Source organism: Nelusetta ayraudi, unplaced genomic scaffold, assembly GCF_046127955.1.
Source record: "Nelusetta ayraudi isolate G7.1 ecotype Tasmania unplaced genomic scaffold, CSIRO-AGI_Nayr_v1 ptg000017l, whole genome shotgun sequence".
NCBI lineage: Eukaryota > Metazoa > Chordata > Actinopteri > Tetraodontiformes > Monacanthidae > Nelusetta > Nelusetta ayraudi.
In genome coordinates this window covers 10,535,000-10,554,046 of record NW_027466067.1, presented here as the reverse complement: position 1 = coordinate 10,554,046, position 19,047 = coordinate 10,535,000, and the positions used below count along the sequence as shown (strand labels likewise).

The following is a 19,047-nucleotide window of genomic DNA, read 5'->3' as shown; positions in this document are numbered from 1 at the left end:
TCTCAGCGGTGTATAATCTTATCTGGTCTGACTGTGGTATGCCTCCTCACACTGGGTCCAGTTTGGGAGAGAGTGTCGGAGCCTCCCCACACCGTTGAGTTCAATCAACAGGGTGTCGGAGGAGACTTTTAAAGTCTGATATTATAGATATTGAACTCATTTCAGTTACTTTTTTTTTCATTGTGGCCTCCCGTGTAGAAGACTTGAAAGGTTAATTATCCAAAAGCCTCTACTGACCTCTAATTAAGCAGCACATTTAGCCTTGATTTTAGGGCTACAATACCGTTCACATTTCACCTCCCGCTGAAACTCGTCATTTTTTTGTACCTTGGTAGTAAATAATGATAGCTTCCATTTATATAGCACCTTTCAAGGAACCCAAAAAACAAAACAAACAAACAACAACAAAACAAAAAACGGGAAGTGGCCTAAACTAAACATTAAAGTGGAAAAGCCAGGGAGAAAAGGTGAGTTTTGAGGTGTGATTTGAAACTGTCCAGAGTCGGAGAGTTACGGATGTCGGTGGGGAGAGACTTCCAGAGGGTGGGGGGAGCTGGAAGCTGGAGGTGACAGCTTGTACTTGTGCGCCATTTGTGACGTCATAGGGTTGTTTTCCTGAGCAAAGAAGCACAGTTCATTGACTGACCTGCGACGTACGTTCACCGGCCACTTTCTCAAGTCCACCTGGCCAGGCCCAGGTACCAAATAAAGAGGCCGTTGAGTGTTCAGTATGCGTGCGTCCAGGTTGGAAGTGTAGGATTAGAACAAGCTATAGAAGCGTACAGGTTCAGATTTCGAGTCGTCATACAAAAAACACATTCTTTGATTAAAATTTGGTTTTCAGTGACCCACACCGAAATATTTCACTGGGATTTGTGTGGGGCTTGCAAAGTTCCCAGACAACTCAGAGTTGGCTATTTCAACGAGTACTGACTGATTAATGGGTTTGAGTGGAAACAGCCAGCGAGCTCACTTCAAATGAGCATGGAAATCTTGGGCCATCATCACCTTGTCGACAAGTGTTTTGCTTTTAATTTTTTTTTTTCTTCGCAAGCGACGCCAAGCACTTAAATGTGTCGGTCTCCTCCGTCCGTTCCGCTCGCAGCTTGAGCTCTAATCTAAGCAAACACTGAGAGACAAGCCACCTCACCGTATGTCTGTCTGCCTGTCTGTCTGTCTGTCTGGCTGCTCCTTCCTGCCGCGTCCGCTCTCTCATTTATGACACAATGGGGGCCTTAGAGGGTCAATCTGTGCGTGTTTGTGGTTTGACTTGTGTAAATATTGGTCTCCTCTCCGTCCGGTCTCCTCGTCCTGCAGGCACACAAGTGCTGCGGAAATAAAATATAGAGGGGGGGAGGAGGAGATGAGTCGAGGCCGTCAGAGCCGAACGGCCGGCTGTCGTCGCCCGCAGATGAGGAACACAGACGCTGACGTCTCCCGGGTCAACTAAACTACAGAGGTGGCAAAAATGTTGTTGTACATTCTGGACTGAAGAAAAAAGTATGGATACTTTTATATAGAAAGAAATACGCTGGTGAAGTACTGATTCAGCTATTTTACATAAGTTAAAGTAAGAAAGTACAGGGTCTGAAATGAACTTACGTATAAAGTAAAAACATTCTTGCAATTCATGAAACAATACATTCGTTGATAATCCTGCAAAAACTAAAAAGCAGAGGTTCACTAAAATAATCTCCCTCTAAAATATCGCCCACTTTTCACATTGAAGCACACAACAGCATAGTTCAAATAGCTCCACTCCAAGCAACAATGATAAGTGAATTACTTTTAACAGAACTCGTATCATTTAGACACTTTCAAAAACAAACGCAACAAGCACGTTTTTCCAACGCAGGGAGTAGAAAGCACAGATACTTGTGTACAAATGTAGGTAGTCAAAGCAAAAAGTCACACAGTTACCTCTAAAATCGAATTAAGTACCGTAACAAAGTATGGTATGAAAGATACCTTACTGTGCTTAAGCCGTTCTTATTTGGACAGTAATATCAACAGACCAAGAGTATAAAGTCTTTCGGAACAGAGACGGAATTGCACGGAAGAAACCATCGTTTCCAAGTGACTCCATTATCTTTCCGCTTCCAACAGTCTGATCTTGCTGCGGCACTCAGGGCCACTTGCGGTCAGTCACGGGCTCCAGAATCAAGGCCGTGCAACACAGGAAGTGTCAGCGTGTGTCTCCTACCACGCTCCACTATTTAAAGCCAGCTGCTCAACAAAGGCAGTCCGGGGTCAGAGGGACACGCACGCTGCGAGATATCTTTGCGTGTAAAATGCCTCGGCCTGTTTTTGTTTTTTTTCCACACGGACGTGAAAGAGCGTGCCGCGGCAGAGGCAGCTGAGGTAAAAGGCCGCGGATGGTGGTGTAATTACGTCAGGAAGCTTGAGGCGAGCGCCGTGTTTAAAGGCAGATTTGTGGGCAGAGGGCGCTAAGTACAGGCTGCCGCTTTCAAAGCGCAGACGTGAGGAAATAAAAGTTGACGACTGAAACGCATGCATGTACATGTCGCCCGTGAACCCGTGTGGGAGCGCCGGCGGCGGTGTGTGACTCCTCTTTTTAATCATCTTTTCGCCCAGTTTACATACTCCCCTGCCCTCCCAACAACTCTATTTTTTCTTTCATCTCTTTATTTTTTTTTCCCTTTGCAAGGAAGTAGCGAGCACACGCCGCCCTGTCGACTCAGTGCAACCCTCCCACACGCACGCCTTGTGGCTCCGGAGGCCCTCACAGTGTTTGGTCTGAGGCAGCTGATTTACTTCCTGGAGGGGACCAGAGTTCGGCTGCGTGTGCAGGGCAGCGTCAGCGGGGAGGCGCAGAGCGAGATAAACCAAGTTTGTTGCACTTATGAGTAACAGCAAGCATTAAATCTGCTTTTCAGTCTGAGTGGAGCTCCCTCCGTCCGCTCTCCGGAGCCACGGTGAAGCCACAACGCAGGTCTGAGAGGCTAAGTTTAAGTTATAATTATAGTAATAATATTCGGCCACACCACAGCCCTCATCTTCCCTTCCTACGCAGCTTTTTCAGTGACGGAGTGCAGCAGTGATAAAACCTTATTGTTCGGCTGAGCTGAATATAATCTGCCCTCTCGGAGATAATTACAAGGCTTATTTCAAGTTGACTTTGAACGCTCCCTCCGCCCAGCGCTGCTTACACAGAACACTGAAGGTGGCTCCGCCGCTGTCAGCCGGCCAACCTCACTCATCCTCCTTTGTGTCTGCAACATGCACCGTGCAAGAGCGACTCACGGCAGCGACTCTGCCGCCGTTCGCGTTGCACCGGGGCTGAAAGGAGCAGCACAAGCACATGATGTGGGTAAGAAAGATAGGAGAATGAAAAAAATACAAACATGCATCACGGTTGACCAACTGGCGATGGTCCGGCGGCACTGCAGTAATTGTCTGCGGGCCGCGTTAAAGGTTCATTGCACCTCATTGTAAAAGCTCATGCAGTTTTACATCGTGTCAAGATTTCCAAGATCTTATCTTTTTTTAAAAAAAACAAGAACAAAACAAAACAAAACAAAACAAAACAAAACAAAACAAAACAAAACAAAACAAAAGCCTATACCCTTGTTTTGAAAGATGCAAAGTAAATAAAGAAATCATCAAAAAACATTATATGCACTGAGCCAGTACATTGTGATTAATGCTTAAATTGCACATGATTGCAATATTGAAGTTTCACTTTCCAGTTTTACTTCAGCACAGCTTTGGCTTTGGCCCAGGATGCTTTTGACACGCAACTGATTCACTCGCGGCCTTTCCTTCCTCTGCATCTTTAATCTCGAAAGGAGCTCTTCAACGTCACTCAATGAAAGAAAAATAAACAAACAGATCGCACCTTGCAGATCACTCTGCCGATATTACAAGTTCTGTCTGCTGCTCTCGGCTCCCTCGACCTTGCTCCCGACCCTGGAGGAAAGCTTCAAGCGGCGTCGCTCTGCAGTTTATTCACCCGCCGAGCTTTTAGCCCCCGGCACTTCCAGTCCTCGTACCCTCACCTCTGACATCTTAGGCAGGGCTGTAATTTCCACCCACGCATGCACGCACGGCTCTCTCTCCCCCTGGAGGGCTGCAGTTTGCCGCCCCCACCACCACCACCAAAACATATGCAGCTGCACAGCCGACACGCTGGCGAGCGACGGAAAGTGAAAACCAGCCTCATCTTCGCTCTCCTGAACCTGTCGGCCGGCTGGCGTGAGCGGCCATCCGCGGCGTTTGTGTGTGGCGAGGAATTAATGCGCAGGATCCCTACCCCACCCCCCTCCCGCTGGATCAGGTCGTCTGGCTGACTTCATCGCGAGGCCTAAATCCATGTGTGAATGGAACAAAAGGCGCACTGACAAAGTACACACTCTGCCCTGCGTGACTCAGCCGCTGTCACCGGGGCCCCGCCGCACGCATTCATCTTGCGCACGCTGGCAGCGTCGGCGGCCGCTCGCCCAACCCGCCCGCCGTGGCGCGAGCGCACACTGCGCCCTTCATGGCGCATGTGTGTGTTTTTGTTTTTCTTTTCCTCCACAGGGCCTGGGATTCTTTTGGGTTCTTTCATAATCTCGCGGCTGCTGATTTACGCCGCTTTGGAAGTGCCCCTCTTTGATGCGTGAATCGGGGGCGGGGGGGGGGGCGAGAGCTGAGCCGTCCGCTGTGTCTTGGCTCGAACAGGAAATCAGAGGGAGAGCGAACCCCGCCGGGACGTCGCTTGCTGTTCAGGATTCGAAGGTTGCAACAACAACAGGCAAAGGCCAACAGCCGTCATCTCTCTGGAGCGGAGTCAGGATCCAGTGCATTTCACGTCTAGGCCTTCACTGACGTGGCACTTGGTCCTACCCGAATCCCCCAGTAATACCATCAATACTGTCAAAACCCCAAAATAAATGCAGATTTTGAGACGTAAGTCAACAAAGTTTTGATAAGTCCGTCAAAAAGTACGCTGCTATGTGAGCTGAGACAAGTCCGTCCAATAAACTGTGCATTGTCACTGTTTCATATAAGACAGCAATGAGACAATACCGGAAGAATTGATTATTTGCATTTGTTTTTGAGAATATGCAACAGCAAAACAATTGAACAATAACGCACACTTTATTATATTACAAAATTGCAGATGATTCGACAATTTACCTTCTCCTCCTCCTGCTATCAGGGTGACTTAAGTCTGCCGGCTCTCATGGGTGCTCAGCCAATCACAATTCAGCATTAAGTGTAAGGCCAGCTAGATGACCTTGGCATCATAGACTCGAGTTCTGATTGGCTATCGAAACTGACTGTGGTCCGTTCACTTACAGCACACACAGGAGCCTGCAATGGTGATTCAGCGTCAGGTTGCTGAACCTGACAAGGCAAGCTAGCTGACATATGACTGGAAAAACTCTAGTGTTACACAACAATGGAAGCAGCAGAACAAAGTAGATTATATGACACGAAGAAAACAGACAATGGAGAGTAACTTTATTGTCATATTTACAAGAAAAACAGTAACTTTGTATGTCTTTGTATGCTTAGGCCACCAGAGGAGGCCTTGCTAGCCCTGACGGCCCGCCACCGTAAAGATCACCGGAAACCTGGGATAGTCATCGGCCAGATGCCAGAAACTCCTGTTTTGGTCATTGGGAAAGCAGCGCGGCAGGAACCCGATGATGTATCTCTTCGGGATACAGGGATGCGCCCAGAGCAGAGAATGAAAACAGACCAAAAAAGATGGATTTTCTGCGCACCAAATATAACAAGCAGGGGCTGTAAAAACCGGACATGCGAGGAGCTCGTTCCCAACTGTGTCAGTCAACTGAGCACCAGCGGCGCGGCCTGTGAGCGCGGTTGGCTCCGAACCAGAGGCGGGACCGAGTCAAAAGCAGCGTGACGCTCTCCAGCGCGCTGCAGCTGTCGTTCTCACAGCTTCTCCCCTCCCGAAACAGGAACCAGGCTCAAAACGAGAGAGTCTGACTGTGCATCAGAGCCACGTAGGACTGAGAGTTCACCCTACATTCACGCTTGAAGGTTCTTCTGCGTCCTCAAGACACCCACTCTGAGGAAGAGCAGCCGCGGCTTGTGAGCTGGGAGTACAACAAGCTAATATGATCGCTAACAGGAGTCAGAGGATGATAACGTCGTAAACACCCCCCAACCCTCAACCCTCCCAGTCTGCGCCTGAAGTGATCCTCAAGTCGCGGAGACTAAACACACCCTGACATCATCAAGGGGGCGGACTGGCTCGCTCCACCCAATCGCTAGCAGCAGGCTGTGGCTACGCTTTAATCGCTCACCATAACAGTGCCAAAGGGAGTGAGGCAATCATGACTCCTTATTGCGGCGCTTAATTGTACCGCATTCCCAAGTAGGGAATACCTGCGTGTGAGGAGGTTTGGCCCCACAACATCATCGTCCGCGTTTCCCAGAAGTCCGTCGTTGGCGTTGAGGCAGGAAGTGATTAATACCCCAAAGCAGCTGACTCTCAGAAGTTTGGTATGGGAGTCAAAGTGCTTTCATTCGGCTTATATTTATGTTGTAGTGAGAGATGACACGGGCCCGTCGCCCGGGGATTTGTGTTTTTGTTTCCACGGCAGCAGCCAAATGTGCCTCTGCCTGTGTGAGAGGGACAGAGCCTGCCAGACCAAAACCGCTGTCCTGTTGCAACACATGACGTGTCAGGCTGAACCTCGACTTTGCCGTCCTCTGTGACACAACTCGATGGCAGTGTGAACCACGGGGGTGTTTCAACTTCAAAAGCTCTTTCTCTCGTTTGTGTCACTGCCATTTCTCCGTGGATACAAATCCAGCTAATAAAACACTGTTATGTGTCATTTTGGGAGTGTTACAAACCCCCGGCTAGCCACTGTGTGTTTGTGGAATTTGTTCATCCTCTCTGCGACTGAAAAGACTGAGCACACTTGACTGCTTGTGTGCACTTGATATTTGTTTTTGATATTTTGTCATAGTCAGTTTGGTCATTTCATTTTAAAGGCACCAAAGACACAACACAGACAGCTGAGAGAAGCAAGGTTAGAAGTCAGATTTGAAATCTGACTCGGGTGTTCTGATGCGAAGAACACCCAAAGAGCAAAGGTGCATCATTCTTCTAAATATTTTGGTTGTGTGAAGTGAGTTGGAAAAATGCGGTGTGCTATTCAAACACTCAGACACAACAGTCGAAGAAAAGTTTAAGTCTCAGAAATGATACACACCTTCGTCATAATGGCGACAAAGTAATGACAAAATGGCATTAGCATGCTAGCTAATGTGGGTGGCTGTGCTAACTCGTCACTCGCGCAGCATGTAAAGTAGCAGTGTGTGATTTCAGACAACAGGATCCCCTTTTGAAATAAAGTATTTTGCTACACTGAGGTGTCCTGTCGAAATTGTGCGATTTCAGGCACGGTCTGAAAAACACCAAACAGAACTCTAACATATGTTGATAGTACGGATGTCCGATAACATCGACCCGATATTAGCATTTTTTGTAATATCTGTACATATCGTTATCGGTTTTTCCTCCGATATGAAAACCTAATGAGTTAAAGTGGTGTTCTTATTTTCCACAGACATTGTTGATTTGTGGAATGCAGCTAGCTAGGCATCATAATAAAAGTAAGCATTCCATGACGAGAGATGTGGGATGTGACCTAAAAGTAGTTTTGGGGAACAAATCTTCAAACAAAACTTATGGGTTGTTATCGGAATCGGAAATTAAGCGTTTGGACAATATCAGCTTATCGGATATCGGCAAAAAGTAAAATAAAAAAATAAAAATAAAAAAGGTATTGTGGCAAGTTAAACCAACAGTAAACAATCTATGTCATCTCCTTGACAACAGAAAAAGCCGAAAACCTTTGTCTTACACGCGCTACTTTAAAAACCCTTTTCCTTGATAAAAGGTCAAATCGCTCTTTCGCCTTCTCTCGGATGCATCCACCGGAACGTTTGCTGAAGCACCCATTTCTCCGGGCAGACTCCTGTAAAAATTAAACCGAGCCATCTAAAATTAGCAACAAAAAAAAAGGTAAACACAAGGACGGCACGCTTGGGTGAACAGGTGCTGACGTCACACGGCCCAGGGCCGCTCAGCGCCTGTGTTTATATCAGGGTGAGCTTTGGCCGCATGGCGAACATGCACATCATTTAATTACCTCAGCACTGCAGGAGCAATCAATGCCGTGACCTCCATAGTGAATGAATGATTAACGCCGGTGGAGCAGCGGTTTCGCGGGCCGGCTCCGCCCTTCCTGCCTGCCGGTGTGACGCTCATTATGGGAGCTGAGAAACCTCAGCAGCGTCACTGTGTCAGCGCCGTCGGCCGGAGAGAGGGGAATTCCTGGCTGCTGGTTCCTAGGAAACACCAGCCCAAGGTGTCATTTCTTTGTGGGGTGGGTGGCTGCGGACAACACTCAGCGTGAGTCACGAGGCAGGAGGCAGCGAGGGGCGAAGGAGAGAGAGGGAGGAGAAGAAGAAGAAGAAGAAGAAGTCATATTTCCTGAGAGTGACAGAGACTCTTCAATCTGCCATCTCCGGCTCTCATCCGAGCCGCTTCGGCTTATTTTCCCCTCCCTCCCTCCCTCCCTACCTCTCTCTCTGGCTAACTTTATATGGAACTTCCTGCGAGTGATGACGCCACACACGCTCACCAACAGGGAGGGGAGGGGCGGGGTAGGTGGCTGGCTGGCTGGCTGGCTGGCAGGCTGCCTGGCTGGCTGGCTGGCTGGCTGGAGAGGTCGGTGGTGTGGAGACTATTTATCCCGCTGAATGCGCCTGTTTGCTGTTTGACGCTCGGACGGTTTCAGCCTCGCAAAGCTCGAAAAACACAAACGATTGGCTGATCGAGCGTGTTTGTTTGATTTTTAAGTACTTTTTTTTTTTTAGGAATCCTTCACACGCTGCTTTAACACCACCATCATCACCGTCATCATCATCGTCATCGTCATCCCAAAATGACTTTTAATGTGATCAAGCACAAGTTGGAGAGCTCTCCGTGTGGAACAGTCACCCCTTCCTCTTCCATTCTTCCAGGGGAATCCAAAAAATGTGCCTCATTTTCTAAAGGGGGTGGTGGTGGGGGGGGGTGGGATTAGCGGGAGCTTGTTGTGGTGGGGTTTAGGGTTGGGGGGGGCGGGGGAGGAGGCGTGGAGGGGGTCTTGTGCCCGAGCTGAAAGGTCTTACAAACTCAGGCACAAGAACGCTCTGTTCTCTCTCTCCACCCACACCTTCTGCTTCTGCTGCCACTATTGATTCAACGCAAGTTGTTTGTAGCCATTGTGCCGCTCTGTTTGGTTAAGCGTGCGTGTCACTGTTGGGTTTGTGCAGCTCAGGTCGGCGAGGTGACGCCACTCGCGAGGCTTTTGGAAGTAGGCTAAGTGACTCGTGTGGACGTGGCGGAGGGTGCGGGGGGGCCGGGGCCGCCGCGTGAAACTGTCCCTTTGAACAAAGCGGGGGAAAAAAAAGAAGATGTTCTGGCGTTATTAAGCAATGCACAGAGAGCAAGTCTGTCCGAAAAAGAAGAAAGCGAGAGGGTGAGAGAGAGAGAGGGAGAGAGAGAAGGGCCAGGGTGATCTGATAAGCGAGCAGCTAAACAATCTGGCCTTTATTCCGCCAGCACAGGCTCCGGTGCAGATAACAGCAGTTTTCTGTGCCCGCTGTCTTTGTTATGCACAGCGGAACCGTCCTCCACCGCTGCAGACCTGCGCGCTCTCCTCTCTCTGCGCTCGGCAGCGTGTTTGTCGGCCGGAGATGCACGCGAAGCTGCGCCTCCAGATGAAGGAAAAAAGAAGAAAGAAAAAAAAAGGGAGGGGAAAAAAAAACGTGCCGAACGTGCACTTTGGGCCTCCTCCTCATCCCCAATGGAGGTCAAACAGGCTGACAGGCTGACTGGCTGACTGGCTGACTCTCATCCGCTGCACGTTTTTATTAACTTCCGTCCTTCCCGCAACGTTAATAAAAAGCTAATAAACCCGCAATCACGCCCCGTGCGTGTATATTAAGGGCCCACTTCTGCACGCTTAACCCTGACGCCCTGCACGTAAACTGTGGCAGGCTCGCGCGCGCACACAGGCACGCACGCACACACACACACACACACACACACACACACACACACACACACACACACACACACACACACACAAAGTGGCGCCTGCGCCTTTAAGGGCAAGTGCTTGAGGGGGGGCGGGGCCGGCGGCTCCCGTGCGGTGAAGCTTATAAAGACACTATAACGCAGGACTTGTGTTCAAGTGTCACATTATGAGCGGGGCGTCATCGTCGCAACGCCGCCGCGCCGTCCCGTCGTCTCTGATGCAATAGTGGAAACGGAAATAAATAAATCGAGGAATGGTTAAAAGAGGAGGAGGAGGAGGAGGAAGAAAAAGAAGAAGAAGAAGAAGAAGCGGCCGAAGACTCAACTAAACCCCCTAACTGCTTCCCTCCCCTTGCTCTCACTCACTCACTCTCTCTCTCTCACCCCCTCGACTCTCCCCGACCCGCCCGCACCGACTGTGAAGACGCCCCGGGAGCTGCTGCTATATTGGACCGGAGAGGAGCGCAGGAAGAGCCGCGCAGCTATTTTGGTGAGTCCGGCCGGGAAACGTGATTTGAAAACGAGCCGCGTTGTAGCTGCCGCGTCACGCCTGTCTGTTGTTGGTGTGTGTGTGTGTGTGTGTGTGTGTGTGTGTGTGTGTGTGTGTGTGTGTGTGTGTGCCACCTCCGCCGATTGATGCAACCTTGCCTCCAGCAGCCTTGCGCGCCAACCTAAGGGTCCTTTAAAAAAAAAAAAAAAAATTTCCTTGTACTTTGTTTACCCGCTCATATTTGCGCACCTGCACAACTTCTGCACCCCGGCGCTAATTCTTCCACCCAATCAGCCCTTAAAACTTCCAGTGTTCCAGTCAGTGCACTCGGTTTCCTCACCCTCAGCTAAATAAAGCGGGGCCACGACAATGATAAATAGTAGTAATAAAACACAACCTTTTCCGTGTTATCCTCATCATCACCGTGAAGCGGCCGTGCCAAGTAGCTGCTGGCTTGTGTGTGTGTGTGTGTGTGTGTGTGTGTGTGTGTGTGTGTGTGTGTGTGTGTGTGTGGTGGCGTGAGTCACCTGCCTGCTAGAGGGCTTTTAACCATTATTATCGCAATCCGGTAAAGTGAGGGGGTGTGTGTGTGCGCGCGCGCCCGCCTGCTTGCTTGCTTGCCGCACAGGTAGAGCGGGTATGGTTGCTTGGAAACCGCTGCAGGGGTGTCATGAGCGGGGTGTGAACTTCTTTCACAGCGTGCGCGCGCGTGCGTGCGCGCGTGCGTGCCCGCGACAACCTTGAATCAAAAAAAGAAAAAAAAAGAAAAAAAAGAAGAGGCAAAGCTCCAATGTGTTTCACATCACCGCTGACAGACAGACAGACACCCATGGGTGCCTGCTGGGGGTCATTCCTCTGTTGTATAACCTGGACCAGCCCCATAAAACAAGACCCCCCGCCCCCCCTACCACCTCCTTACCCCCCAACTCCTCCTCTGCCAGGTCAAAGGGACTTTTTTTTTCACTTGGCCATTCTCTTCCTCTTCCTCCTCCTCCTCCTCTTTTTCCTCCTCTTTCTTCTCTTCCACCACCTCCTCCTTCACCCTCTCCTCCTCCTCCTCCTCCTCCTCCTCCTCCTCCACATCACCACGCTCGGTTTATCCGGCTGCCTGTAAATGCTGCTCTGGTGAGCTGCCAGGATGAACTGTCCTCCTCTCCTGCACCTGTTGCAAGAGGAAGCACCAGCAACCCCCCCCCACCCCCCAACCCCTCCCCACAACCCCCTCAGGGGTTCATTATCAGGGATCATGTTGCTCTCCCCCCTCCAGAGTCGGGGGGTGATGATCGCACGCCTGGTTGGGCAGCTTGTCTCACCACGGTTGGTTGATGCCCCCGAATCTCCTCCTCCTCCCCCTCCCCCTCCCCCCCCTTCCTCCTCCTCCTCCTCGTCCTCCTCCTCCTCGTCCTCCTCCTCGTCCTCCGCCTCCTCCTCCTCCTCCTCCTCCTCTTCCTCCTCCTCTGGGTGGTGGTGGTGGTGGTGGTGGGGGTCTTCCTGTTGTTTCAGAGCTTTGCTTTCCCGACAGCTGGCGAGAAACAAAGTCGGGGGGAAGGGAGGGGGGGGGCATAAATACGGTCTCAGGGGGGACGAGGTCGGATGGGTGGAGGCCCCTGTGGTTCTGCTCCGTCATCACCGCCGCATTTTGAGGAGGGAGGAGACGGGAGGGAGGGAGGGAGGGAGAGTGGAGGTCTCCGGGGGGTCGTGCATGCTCGCTCCCCGCGGTGGGGGGGGTGGGTGGTGGGTTGGGGGAGGGGGGGGGGGGGTGATCGCTGACGAGCCTGCGCGGGTGTTTCCACCTGTTTCCCCGCATTCTTCAAAAAAATGGATTAACGGCCGGGTCAGCGGGGGCACGTGGGAGGTTTATTCATTTATTTATTTATTTCAAAACGATGCACCGCTGAGGACGGCGCCGCCCTCCTTTTTTCACTGCTGTTTGCCACTTCTTCCTTCATTCATGTATTTTTCTTTTGACTTTTTTTGCGCAGCCGCTGCGTCTCCGCGCCGCGCCGTCTCCTCACCCCCCTCTTTCCTTTGAGCACTGTACACACTGTTCGCTCGTCTCCCCCCCACCCCGCCGACACATACTTGACGTGACACCGACATTCAGGTCATTTGACTTGAGGAGGTCTTGCGACACCAGGTGTATCTGTGGTAAGAGGAGGAGGAGGCCGTTCAGGACGAGCCAGATTGCAGCCTCGGCGGAGCGGTCGGGCGGTAAAGCCAAGCAGAGGCACTCCAAGAGATAGACAGAGAAGGAGAGAGAGAGATAGAGAGAGAGAGAGAGAGAGAGAGAGAGAGAGAGAGAGAGCGAGAGAGAGACGAGGCGCAGTCTGTGGAAATTCAGGTCTAATGAGTCCTCACGTCGGACTGCACATGTCAGGGTTATTCTGTGATCACTCAAGCAGCCTTCAGTTTTTCAGCTGTGCTGCCAAATCTCTGTCCAGCCAACTGAGTCCAGCGAGGCCGGTTCAAGAGGGCGGGATGATCTGCCTTTTGATGTACTGTCATGCTAGCAATGCATCTTTTTGATTTGTTGTTTCCTTTCGAGTGACTTGACACAGTTTTACAGCTGAGGATCGATATTGTGGTCTGTTCTCTCGTATTCGTCGTGTTTCAACGCACAAAAACACAAAAGCCAAACACATTTTTTTTGACACACACTTTTTAAAGAAAGTGCAAAGTGTCTGAAACTCCTTTAAAGATATTTCAAATCCTTGGCTGTCTTCACCCCCTCACTAACTCAACATTGTTTTTTTGTTAATTTCTTTTTTTGTGCCAAACCCGCTCTGCACCTTCATTCATGGCTGCGTCTCCGGCTCTCTTGCAGGCGCAGCGGAGGTGGGCGGAGCCAGCCGGGCGATCGGAGTGTTTCCTGGCTTTGATGCGACCCGAGTGTGGCTGGAGCATGTCCACAGTGGGCCTGACTGCTCAGGAGACCTCTTTTCCCATAGAGAACCCCTTCCGGGGGGGCAGCTACTGTCACAGCATGGCTGAATCCAAACCCACCTGGAAGTACCCCGAAGACCTGTACAAGTGAGTGGATCAGCTGCCGGGGGAACTGGGGCGGAAGGGAACCCGTTTCTGATCCGCGTGCACGACTTTCTGAATTCTGAATGTTTTCCGGCTCTGACCTCACTGCCCGCTGTTGTCTCCCTCTTGCAGCTTCTACTTCAGTATTGACACGGCGCACACAGATCACGCCTCTCGCGCTCAGCTGAAGGGACTGCCTCCACCTGCCGTGACTCACGAAAGTAGGTTCACTGCGTTGTCGGCGCAAAAAAAAAAATCAACGCAAGCACCGAGAGTTTTGGGCTGCTCTTTAAAGCAAAGGTGGCAAAAGTATTCACATTCTGTACTTGAGTAAAAGTAAGGAGACTTGTGTAAAAAAAAAAAAGAATACAATCCTCTGGTAAAAGTACTGATTCAACTCTTTTACTCAAGTAAAAGTAAGAAAGTACAGCTACTGAAAAAAATGATATTTTTTGCCATTAATGAAACAATACATTTGTTGATAATTTTGCAAAAATGTAAAAGAACTGACCAGTTCAACTGACATACTATTGTTACTTGGACTGCAGTACCGAAAACATGCTGAACAGTGACCTCAAACCCAAAGGACTCTCCCTCTCAAATGTGATCCAGTTTTACATTTAATTACACAATTGCTGAAATAGCTCCACTTCAAGCAACAATAGCTTAAGTAATAAGTGAATTACTATCAACAGAATTTGTAACATTTTAACACTTTTAAACACAAAAGTAACAAGCATGTCTTTCCCATGGAAGGAGTAGAAGGTGCAGATATTTGTGTGCAAATGTAGAGAGTAAAAGTAAAAAGTCATGTCAAGTAAGTACAGATACCTGAAGGATCTACCGCAAGTACACCAACAAAGTGTTTGTGCTTCACGACTGCATTGAAGTGAATATCGTGTAACAATGTGTCTCCCTCGACCTCCAGGGCACAAGCTGGCCTCCGGCTCGCTGCGGTTACCCCAGAAGAAATCGCGACCCTCCCACCTCTCCCTCCTGTCCTTCACGGCCGAGCCGTCCAGCCCGAGCCCCGCCGAGGACGACCAGGTGGTGCCCTCCTTCCAGAGGCTGTCGGTGTGCGGCAGCCCGCCGCAGACGCCGGGGGGCCGCTGCTCCAAGCCCCTGCCCCCCATCCCGCCGCAGAGCCACGTCCCTCCGGAGCCGGCGGTGGACAGCGAGGTGGAGGCCTTCATGAGCACGGACGAGAGCTGCTGCCTGGTGTCCGCCGAACCCTGTCAAAAAATGCGCGGGCTCCACAGCCGATGGAGCTTCCGGGACCGCGGGCAAATAAACCCCGCTTATTACGACGGCCCACTGCAGCAGCAGCAGCAGCAGCATCGGACGCACACTCAACAGGAAGTCAAGGGACAGTACGAGCAGGTGCAGCAGGTGCAGCTGCAGCAGCAGCAGCAGCAACAGCAGGTCTCCAGTCAGAGGCCGCAGGACAAATCTCAGAAGAGGCTCCGTCGCTCCCACTCGGGTCCCGCCGGCTCTTTCAACAAGCCCGTCGCCTTCCGCCTGCCGTGCCCCAAACGCTATCCCAACGGCACGGACAAGCCCGAGGTCCCGCCCCCCGTGCCCCCGCGAACGGTCAAGACGGGTAACTACCGCCGCTGGTCGGCGGAGGTCTCGCCGGGGGCCTACAGCGACGAGGACAAACCGCCCAAGGTGCCGCCGCGTGAACCTTTGCCAGGGGGCGGGGGTTCGCGCACCCCCAGCCCCAAGAGCCTCCCGACGTACGTCAACGGAGTGATGCCCCCGACTCAGAGCTTCGCGCCGGACCCCAACTATGTTGTGTGCAGGGGTCTGCAGAGGCAGAACAGCGAGGGCTCCCCCTGCATCCTGCCGGTGATGGAGGACGGCATACAGGCGAGCAACACCCATTACTATCTGCTGCCGCAGCGGCCGGCCTTCCTGGACTCGCCGTGCGTGGAGAAGTTCCTGAGGGTCATGGACGGCGCCAGCGCTCGCCACGCCGACTCGAACTGGGACAGCCACGCCAGGAGGAAAGCGCCGGTGGATCTGGTTTGAACGGTGTCGTGGAAGTTGGTGGAAATTGGCTCCACTGGAACACTTGAAAAAACTTTTGTGAAGTTCAACGCTAACTGCCCCCAACCACTCCCCCACTTCCTTAAACTGCTGCTTGAAGTCATCTTAAAAAAGCCCTTATGTATTCTGAACACACACAGGCTATGTGCACACAGTTACTGGTAACGTCAGAATAATTCTCCTGATCAAGACATTCGGTTCAACGCCGATCTCTCGTTGGCAAAACTCGACGTCGTAGAGCTTATTTTTGATACAATTTTTATTTTTGCGCTATTTGACGTTGTCTGGCAATTTTTTTTTTTGCTGACAATGTGGTACAATTTGAAGGTACAAGCGGGCCTTGAACCTCATGCCCGCAGTGTTGTGAGATCTCATGGATTCTGCTTTTGTGTCTCACAAGGGACAAAAGGTCAGTAATGCAACCATGTGTCATTAATATATGAAGTCTAAGTGCAGCAGGTGCATTCCAAATTGCATACTTCTGTACCAAATTCAGTACCAAATTCTCTTGTGTTCACATGAGGGAGTATGTGAAAATGCCGTGTACCATTCACACGCTCCGAAAATGAAGTGTGAAACGATGGACACCCTCAAAGTGGAAGTGGTGTAAGCCAGCTAGTGAATTCCTCAAGCTAGCTAGCTAGCTACCAGTATCCTAGCTATGGTAACATAATTCTTGGTGGCAGATTTATTGCCCATTCACTCTTTTTGCCGTCACTCCCAGCACGTTTAAAATTAGCGCAGCTAGCGCTATGTGCGCTGCTTTGCAGTATGCAAATGGAAATATGCGATTTGGGGCACAGCTTATATTTTAAACAACAATGAAGGAAACTAGCACACAAACTCCATTCTCTTTTGTTCTTTGTCAATACCAGTACCGTCTCTCTGCCTCGATGAAGTTACAGTCTCACTCGGACGGCTGTACCTGTTTGTGTTTCTTTCCCACATGGCACATTGTCATGGTACGTCTTGTGCACACAAGTACATAAATGGTAGCTATGCATGTTCCCATTTGAATGCCTAGTGCAGCTTTTATGGTGTACTTGTCTGTAAACGTGTGAGTGTGTGTATGTATGGTGGTTGTGCATGTGAACCGCAGTTGGAAGAAAAAAAACCCAACCTAATCTGGTGATAAAAAAAAAAAATGTTGTGCTCCGTTGGAAAACAAATCCTCGTCAGCGCAGCGCCTGCTTCTCAGCAATCCACACAAAATCTGCACGAGCTGGCTTTCCAGCCGTGCTTTGTTGCATAGGAAGCGGTGAAGCGTCGAAAGATTATGTGAATGTATGCTTTTCCTCATCAACTTCCATCAAGCTGTTAGGAAAGCTTCTGTTTTTATTGTTTTGGTTTTTTTTTTGTTTTTTTTTATCAAGCTGTGAGTTGTTGCTTGGAACTAATTTGCCTCAAGTACTACCTCCCTTTGACGTTATTCTCATTTTAAATTTGAATCCAAATTCCGTAACTTTGCAAAAGGACAACACTAAAAAAAAAAAAGAAATACTAATGATCAGGAGATGTCAGGCCAACCTGTTCATTCACACATATTACAAAGAGAGTACAGGGTTTACCTCCCTGACACAGACTTTCCTGTTCTGCACATGCATTCCTGCCTTACATGATTGCAGTAGGTGTGGTCTGAGAGAGACTTAGGCTGCTGGCAGCCCAGAAAATGTATGAATTTTATTGTTGTAGATCGTTTCGCAAAAGTGTTCGGATGTTAGAGTGAAATGTAGCACACGTATTGAAGTAAGCCTGATATCCAACACTTGGTGTCCACTTTGGGATCATTTCTGAGGTCAAACGCTCACTGAAACCGATACGGCTCCCTTCTGCTTTCGCAAAAAACAAAAAACAAACAAACAAACAAAAAAAAACAGCCCCTGCTTGTGACTTAAACGTCTGGACATTAAAAAAGGAAAAAGAAAAAAAATGTTTACATCAAAACACTGATATTATTTAATCTTAAGGTATTCGTATGTCTTACGAGAGGCGTTGAAAGTGAATGAAGACCAGTTTTGTGCGGGAATGACTCTGCTGTGGTGAAGACGTGCACTGGGAGGGAGGAGCACAGTATGCTGTGTACAGTATTTAACAATTCCATTTGTTCTCATGCATAGTTGAAACGTATGTAGTCTTTGGAAAAAAGAAAAAGGAAAAAAAAAGAAGAAGAAGAAGTGTGGCGAAAATAAAAATGACTTATTTATGAGCCTGCTTGGTGCCGTTTCTCCAATCTGTCAGGTCGGGCCTCGGCTCAGCTGCCTGGCCTGTTTTATCAGCCGCACACACCCTCGTGCGTCTCACCTTATTGTGACTGGCCTCTATCCAGAGAGAGAAGAGTGACTTACAATGGTCGATTGACAGGTGTACAGTAGTGTTGCCTTCCTCTTCCTGGTTATAAAACGCTCTCCTTCTCCTTGCCTCATGACAGCTCAGCTCTGCGGTGGCAGCCAGCGTTGCTGCGCCTACAGGTTTTTTTAAGCACTCAACAATGTTGCGAGTGTTTCACTCTTGACTTGAGTCCATGTGGTCTGGGCATGGAGCCTAAGCCGCAGTGAGCCACGCAGCATGACGGGTCAAATAGCTAGTGTCTTCCGCTGGCGTGGTCTCAAACTCGACCGGACCTGAGACTTTCTTCTACGCATTCATTCATTCTGGAACTCTTTTGTTCACTCTTCTGATATTAAAGCGGGCAAAACCTGCTTACTTTAGTTTGCTCCCAAATCCTTTTTTTTTTTTTTTTAAACTCAATTAAAATGTAGTTTTAGCATCTCTCTTCAAGCCAATGGACTTTGCAGATTAGAAATTGATTTTGGTGCCAATCCTGTAAATGAAACTTGACGTATTCCTTCGCTGCCGCTTCATTATCACAGCCATTACCGGCTGTCAAGGCAGGGTTTCGATTATAATTCATTAGGTCTGGTGGTAACATGAAAAGATTCTGCACCAGCTTAATTAAAAAAATAATAAAAGCTGAGTGAGTCAACATGAGGAGTCAAACACAATAAAGAAAACAAAAGGCTTCATCTCCACAAGTGGGTCACCTGGGTTGATTCCAGCTGCAAAGTCACCTTCACCATTATCTGACTGAGCTTTATTTGGCCGCCACCACAATCAAACGGATCATTTCAGTCGTCGGATAAGTGCGACTTCATTTGCAACTTTCACATACTTGTGTGCGGATTCAAATGCGGCCCCGGTTAATTACATTCAAGTGTTTGGCCGGCACTGCCGTCTGATAAGTAAATTGAGATGACTTGTTAAAATGTGAAGCTGCATTAAAGCAATTACAATTTCTGCCGCGCTAATTACTTTAGAGCCTCTGCTGATTAGTCCCCGCTTGTTTGCTCAGTATCTGAAACTTGAAGACGAAGCTGCAAAGACTTGTACTGTTAAACTGCAGGCC

At 49.6% G+C, this 19,047-nt stretch overlaps 1 protein-coding gene across 1 annotated transcript; it reads left to right on the top strand.

Annotated features, from left to right (window-relative positions):
* Nucleotides 1–10,220: 10,220 nt before the first annotated feature.
* Nucleotides 10,221–17,850, top strand: errfi1a (ERBB receptor feedback inhibitor 1a). Its single transcript, XM_076025376.1, has 4 exons — nt 10,221–10,568; nt 13,393–13,598; nt 13,728–13,816; nt 14,524–17,850. The coding sequence occupies exons 2-4, from the start codon at nt 13,447–13,449 to the stop codon at nt 15,624–15,626; spliced, it is 1,344 nt and encodes a 447-aa protein (XP_075881491.1). The 5' UTR covers nt 10,221–10,568; nt 13,393–13,446; the 3' UTR covers nt 15,627–17,850.
* The last annotated feature ends 1,197 nt before the right edge of the window (nt 17,851–19,047 follow it).

Bases quoted from the DNA above. Each gene is read 5' to 3' on its own strand.
- errfi1a (XM_076025376.1), top strand. From the start codon at position 13,447: ATGCGACCCGAGTGTGGCTGGAGCATGTCCACAGTGGGCCTGACTGCT. The intron at 13,599-13,727 runs GTGAGTGGATCA...TCCCTCTTGCAG, and splicing joins TACCCCGAAGACCTGTACAA to CTTCTACTTCAGTATTGACA. The intron at 13,817-14,523 runs GTAGGTTCACTG...CTCGACCTCCAG, and splicing joins ACCTGCCGTGACTCACGAAA to GGCACAAGCTGGCCTCCGGC.